Source organism: Nanorana parkeri, unplaced genomic scaffold, assembly GCF_000935625.1.
Source record: "Nanorana parkeri isolate BGI_ZX_2015 unplaced genomic scaffold, ASM93562v1 scaffold1914, whole genome shotgun sequence".
Classification (NCBI taxonomy): domain Eukaryota; kingdom Metazoa; phylum Chordata; class Amphibia; order Anura; family Dicroglossidae; genus Nanorana; species Nanorana parkeri.
This window is the reverse complement of record NW_017308182.1, coordinates 134,104-140,104: the sequence shown is the minus strand read 5'-3', so window position 1 is coordinate 140,104 and position 6,001 is coordinate 134,104. Positions and strand designations below refer to the sequence as shown.

The window sequence follows — 6,001 nt, the reverse complement described above, 5'->3', positions numbered from 1 at the left end:
TATTTCACCCTCTCCACTAACCTGTGTTAGTGAATTTTGGAACCTTGGCATTTCAAAAGGCAGAAGTCTAAGCACAAGGGGCCCTTTTTAATTGCAGATGGTACCCATGGATGCCCAGTCTGTTAAAGAAAGGTATTTCATCCATAGGCATGAACATGTAATTTATTTATAGAAGACAAATAAATAAATTACGATCACTGGTGCTGGACGGCTCAGTTGGGCAGATAGGGCAGCACTCTCCAAAGGGGATCTCAGCATTGGGGCAGTCTTTATTTTCCTCGCAGATTATCTCATCGCACAGAATAGTCCCAGTGTCACATACACAGATTTGGCAGGGTTCGGGTTTCCAGACATCTTTGTCACTATATCTCTGCCCATCCTGCACGCAGCTCCCTGCATCCACTGTGCCAAGGTGTAAAGGGGAAGGGGGAGTTATAAGTGTAGGAAGAGGCAGCAGAAAGGAGAGCAGAGGCAGAGATAAAATAAAAGGGAGAAATATAATACAATAGTCATATAAAACTGTCATATATTGCAGCATTTATACGTGTATATATACACAAGTACATATGTATATATACATTTATATGACACATTTAGAGAATGGCATAAACATATTAATTGCCTAATAATTATTTGCATATCTATGCAGAATTCTTTATAAATTAGCTTTAACAATGCTAAATATATTTTATTAGTTGCAATAGCAGCAGCAGGTGAATTAAATGCTTGTAATGCTGTAATTTACCAGAGAGAGGCAGTGTTGTACCAGACACAGGAAGATGACCTAAGTTCAGTTCATAAAGGGGCTGCTTGGGGTAAGAGGGAGGGGAATGCCCCAGCGCAATACAGTATTTGTTGGCCTGAGTTATAGGAAGTTGTAATATAATATAACAGCATGAACTGTGGAGATCCTTAATAACAGCAAGTTTCTTTCAGGTCATTCAGAAAACTGTAGTGTCCAGAAGGCATTTAAATTATTTTTGCTTTTAGATTTAAGAAAAAAAAGCCAATTTAAGCTGTAAATAAAATAATAAATTAATAACATGTGTTCATTACATACAAATCTGCAATAACTGTATAAAGAAGATGCATTAAAACAAGGCAAAATATGAAGCATATTCGCATAAGTAAGTTTCATTATAAGGAAAACATAATTAAACGATAATAAACACTGTCATTTGACATGATGGAAGCATTGTTCAATATGAATTGCTCTTCATTATATTCAGTGTAGCTCCCTTTAGGTCCCATGCCTAGGCTTGGGTAGCCCAGAGGACCCTTAATGAATGGGCCTTTCTGTAAAATACACAGAGGGTTCAATTCACATTTCACTGTCAGGGGCCTGTTTAAATAAATATGGGCAGCATTTCAGCTCCATCTGGAACCCATTGCTGCCAATCCCTGTAGTGCAAATAAACCATCACAATAGTCAATTGGAGTCTTCAAATAAGTCCACATCTCTCAGCTTTAAACCATATTTACATGTCTTAAAGGCTCACCCACTTCAAACATGCCTAAGATTCTGAGGATTCTGGGTACTCTCCTATCAAATGGAACTGATCAATATAGTTACTAAGATAAAGAATTCATTTTTCAGTTTACAGGTTCATTTCACCAAATCCTACGTACCACCCCATTTGGGCCTTTGCTCACCTGGACATTAAGCTAATACCATACTTCCCCAGTAGGTCCCTTTCCTTTCACGATTTCTGGACATAGTCTACACATTTTAAGCATGTAGAATGTTAACATTTACAGATTTAAGACTTCTATGTAACAAAAATGTATCTGTATGTATGTTTATACAGCTCTTCCTGGAGGAGCCTAACTCCAACTCACAATCTTTGTAACTGGCTTCTGCAGGAATTTATACACTTATTTCTTTTTCTGCAGATGTCAGTTTCTTAAAAAAAAGACGATCTTTATGGAAGAATAGAATGCTTCCAGCGAAAAGTGGCAAATATTCAAGACAACATGCCTTTTCCATACTCTCTCTCTCTGCAATGGTTTTACAATCTGTAGTATGCAAAGACTTAAAAGGCTCGTAAAAGAATTTTTTTTCTTACCATTGGGGACCTGCCCAAGCAAGTTAAAGCATTTCTGCTAAGAAATAAAGCTTCCAGCATTGATCTAGAAGAATTGCCCAGACTATTTCTGTGGCCAGGTGTTTTCTCATATATTCCACTAATTTTTGCCAGTTTTACAAATATTCTAGTAATTTATGTATAGAGATAAATACATAGAATATAAGTATTAATAGCTATTAAAAGTTTTTTTTAAATTAACTTCATTCGACAATATATTTTGTTGAATATTAATTATATTTTTGACAATATTTGATATTTGGCATAAAAATACATTTGACATTTCATTAATTTAGAAACAAGGTGCAAAACAATTACTGTGTATCCCCTAGCAACCAATAAACCTTCACCTTTCATTAACTTGCTCACTGTGATCCACATACTGCTAATGTCTGAATGGTTGCTATGGGTTACTGCACATCACTGTAGACTTAGAACTGAGATAGATCAACACACAATGCTGCATTGCTTCCAGCACCACACAATGGCTTAGTATGGACGTGAAGCTATTTTAAGGTTCTTTTGGAAACAAATGAGTGTCCCTGGAATGCTTTTCAACATTCAGAAGGTCTCTTTGGGACGTTTTTGCGTTCCTTCAAACTGCAAAGGGATCAGTTTCTGAAAGAATGCTGCTCCTGCACAGTACAATGAGTCCACACTACACCTAACTTGCACTCAGCAGCCCCAATGCCTATGCTAGCTCTGGGCTCCCCTGCTTGCTGTAGGCTTTCACTATCAATCAAAGCTGAAATTTGCAGGTCTCAGTGGAAACATTGGAATTTCAAGGTCTGAGACAGCCCAGTGTCATTAAATGTCTCTTTTATAACTAGTCCACCACCTTCATAGTGGATGCTAATTCCAATCTAACTGGAAAAGAAATGAAGCATGAGTTTATAAATGATATAGATTTCGTTTCTAGTTGAGTCTGGGTTAGCAGGTTAAGTTACCAATCCCTTTGCTTGCACTAGAAAAAAAACAATGAGACAGAGTTTCAATGTTAGACCCCTGCTATTGTGCTAGCCTGAGATAACAGACTAGTGTGCTTATATAGCAGTAGCTCAGTGTACTGATACAGCAGCAGCTCAGTGTATTGATAGAGCAGCAGCACCGCAGTGTACTAATACAGCAGCAGCTCAGTGTACTGATACAGTAGCAGATCAGTGTATTGATAGAGCAGCAGCGCAGTGTACTGATACAGCAGCAGCTCAGTGTATTGATAGAGCAGCAGCAGCGCAGTGTACTGACACAGCAGCAGCTCAGTGTACTGATACAGCAGCAGCGCAGTCTACTGATACAGTAGCTGATCAGTGTATTGATAGAGCAGCAGCGCAGTGTACTGATACAGTAGCAGCTCAGTGTACTGATACAGCAGCAGCTCAGTGTATTGATAGAGCAGCAGCTCAGTGTACTGATACAGTAGCAGATCAGTGTATTGATAGAGCAGCAGCGCAGTGTACTGATACAGCAGCAGCTCAGTGTATAGATAGAGCAGCAGCGCAGTGTACTAAGAGAGCAGCAGCACAATCTGCGCTGCAGTTGCCAAGTAGAGTGAGCACTGCTGGATGCTGTCAGTACAGAGGATGGAATGACCTCGAAGAAGGTTGCTGCACTTGCACTCTAATGGCAAGCAATGGCTAACAATGAACTGTCTGCTCGATCTAAAACCCCGCTAGCATTAACCCCTTCCCTGCCGGAAGGGAATTACCGGCTAAATGCCACAGCTACTCACAATTCCTCCAACAAGTGCAATCAAAGTAAAATATCCATAGCAACCACACAAAAAAAAAAAAAAAAAGTTGCTATAGTTAAAATGAAGTTTGAACTTACGGACATCTTCGTCTTGGCATCTTACAAGCGCTAATAATATGACTTGAGTGGCTGCGAGCAGCACTAGTGTCCTTGAATCCACAAATCTGAACATGTCTAAATGTTAGACATGCAGAATCTTTGTGGGAAGAAGTGAAGAAGAGGAGGGAGGAGAGGAGGTTGGCTGTCCCCGAAAGTTAGCTTGTCTTCATGCAGCCGATTTCTTGGGAAAAGAGGGAGAATCCAGTACCAGGCCCCAGCAGAACTTAGTACTAACTGCTCTGGGCCAAGGTACTGAAGTTATAGTCCTGACTGCCTTGAAGTCAACGTATATGCCCACATCTTAGTCCTCCCCTGCCCCCAGCAGTGCTGAAATCTGAGCCCCCTCCACTCCTCTCTGCCCTCTCCCCATCCCACCAGACCCCTCCTTTCTCCTGAAGGGTCCCTTTCCTAAGCCTGCCACACTCTGTCCCCTTTCACCCTCCCCTCTCACTGTCCCAGCCTCTCCTTCCCTCTCTCCTGCCTCCCCATCACCTACACTCTTTCATTCCTCTGTCAAGGAAAAAAAAATTTAGAAAAAAAAGCAAGGGAGAGAAACCAAAAAAAAAAAAAAAATCCAATTTGCTAAAGCAGATCTATCCTGAGTTTGCTGAAAAGTTTTCTGGAGAGTTTCTGAAACAGGAGAAAAGTTTTAACGAAGTCACAGATGGTCTAGGGAGGTCTCCTAGGTTCATACGGCTCTAGAGAGTGGCTGGCTGCCTTATGGATCGGTCCAACTTTCTCAGGTGTCTTCTGGTATGGGACACACTGGAAGGGCTCAGGGTTCTGCATGTGTGGGAGCTCATGGCATTTCCATCAGCTTTACTTGTGTAGATTTTGCTGACTTGCTGCTGTCTGTCTCATCTACATCTATCTATTCATCTGTTTAACAATCACAAGAGTGCAGTGAGTACATGCTGATACATTTGCTACTTGCAACTTGGATTCACAAAGTGCTAGCTTTAAATCTGCAAGTGATCATCTATCTATCTATCTATCTATCTATCTATCTATCTATCTATCATGTATCTATCTATCTATCTATCTATCTATCTATCTATCTATCTATCATGTATCTATCTATCTATCTATCTATCTATCTATCTATCTATCTATCTATCTATCTATTATCTATCTATCATCTATCTTTCTATCTATCTATCTATCTATCTATCTATCTATCTATCTATCTGTCTGTCTGTCTGTCTGTCTGTCTGTCTGTCTGTCTGTCTATCTATCTATCTATCTATCTATCTATCTATCTATCTATCTATCTGTCTGTCTGTCTGTCTGTCTGTCTGTCTGTCTGTCTGTCTGTCTATCTATCTATCTATCTATCTATCTATATATCTATCTATCTATCTGTCTATCATCTATCTAATCTAATGTAGGAAGCCTGCATCTCATCTGTCATCTGTAAGCTCTTTCCCTGTGTGTATGTGTAGGTATGTACATTATTTCAGCATCATTTAACATGCATCTTTATACAAGCATGGTGCACATAGTGCGGAAAATGCCTGCAGTGTGATCACAAGAATGTCACTGAGTCATGAATGAGCTTTCTATCTATTGCAGGCAGACTCTCGCTAAAACTGGGAATTGGTTTTGAAGCCGATGCTGGGACTGGCCAGGTGGTCCTGCTGAATGGGATCTATGTTTGTATGCTTTTCCCTTTTGGGCTCTAAGTGCTGCAAGGGAGGGTCAGATATTGCATTTTAATGTTCCAGTGAAAAGTGTTCCATGAGAAATCACTTTTATTCACTTGGCAGCTACTATTCTGACTTTAATACATTCATCAATATTTAAGGCATCTAATGACAGACTGATTTAGTCTTTAGATCTGACATGCAATAGCTGTGTGAATAGTCAGTATTATCATATCATACTAAACCTGGGTAAACACTTCACATATGTTTCTTAACAATGACTTGTGGCTGCTCTTTTAAAATGATCTATGTTTAGTAGGAGCACAAGTTTTATTTAAATTTTACTTAATTTCATGTAACATTGTAATTTGCAGTTATAACAGTTTTACAAACTTTTCCACTCAATGACACAACCCCCACCCCCCC

General features: G+C 39.7%; 1 protein-coding gene across 1 annotated transcript in view; it reads right to left on the bottom strand.

The window, feature by feature from the left end:
* The window catches only part of COL2A1 (collagen type II alpha 1 chain), a 65,239-nt gene extending 61,008 nt beyond the window's left edge, over positions 1-4,231 (bottom strand). The window contains exons 1-2 of the mRNA XM_018572045.1: positions 3,912-4,231; positions 193-402 (exon numbers count right to left, since the gene is read on the bottom strand). Coding sequence (XP_018427547.1) covers positions 193-402; positions 3,912-4,005 — 304 coding nt within the window. The 5' untranslated portion in view covers positions 4,006-4,231. The remainder of the gene's footprint in view (positions 1-192; positions 403-3,911) is intronic.
* Positions 4,232-6,001: the final 1,770 nt, after the last annotated feature.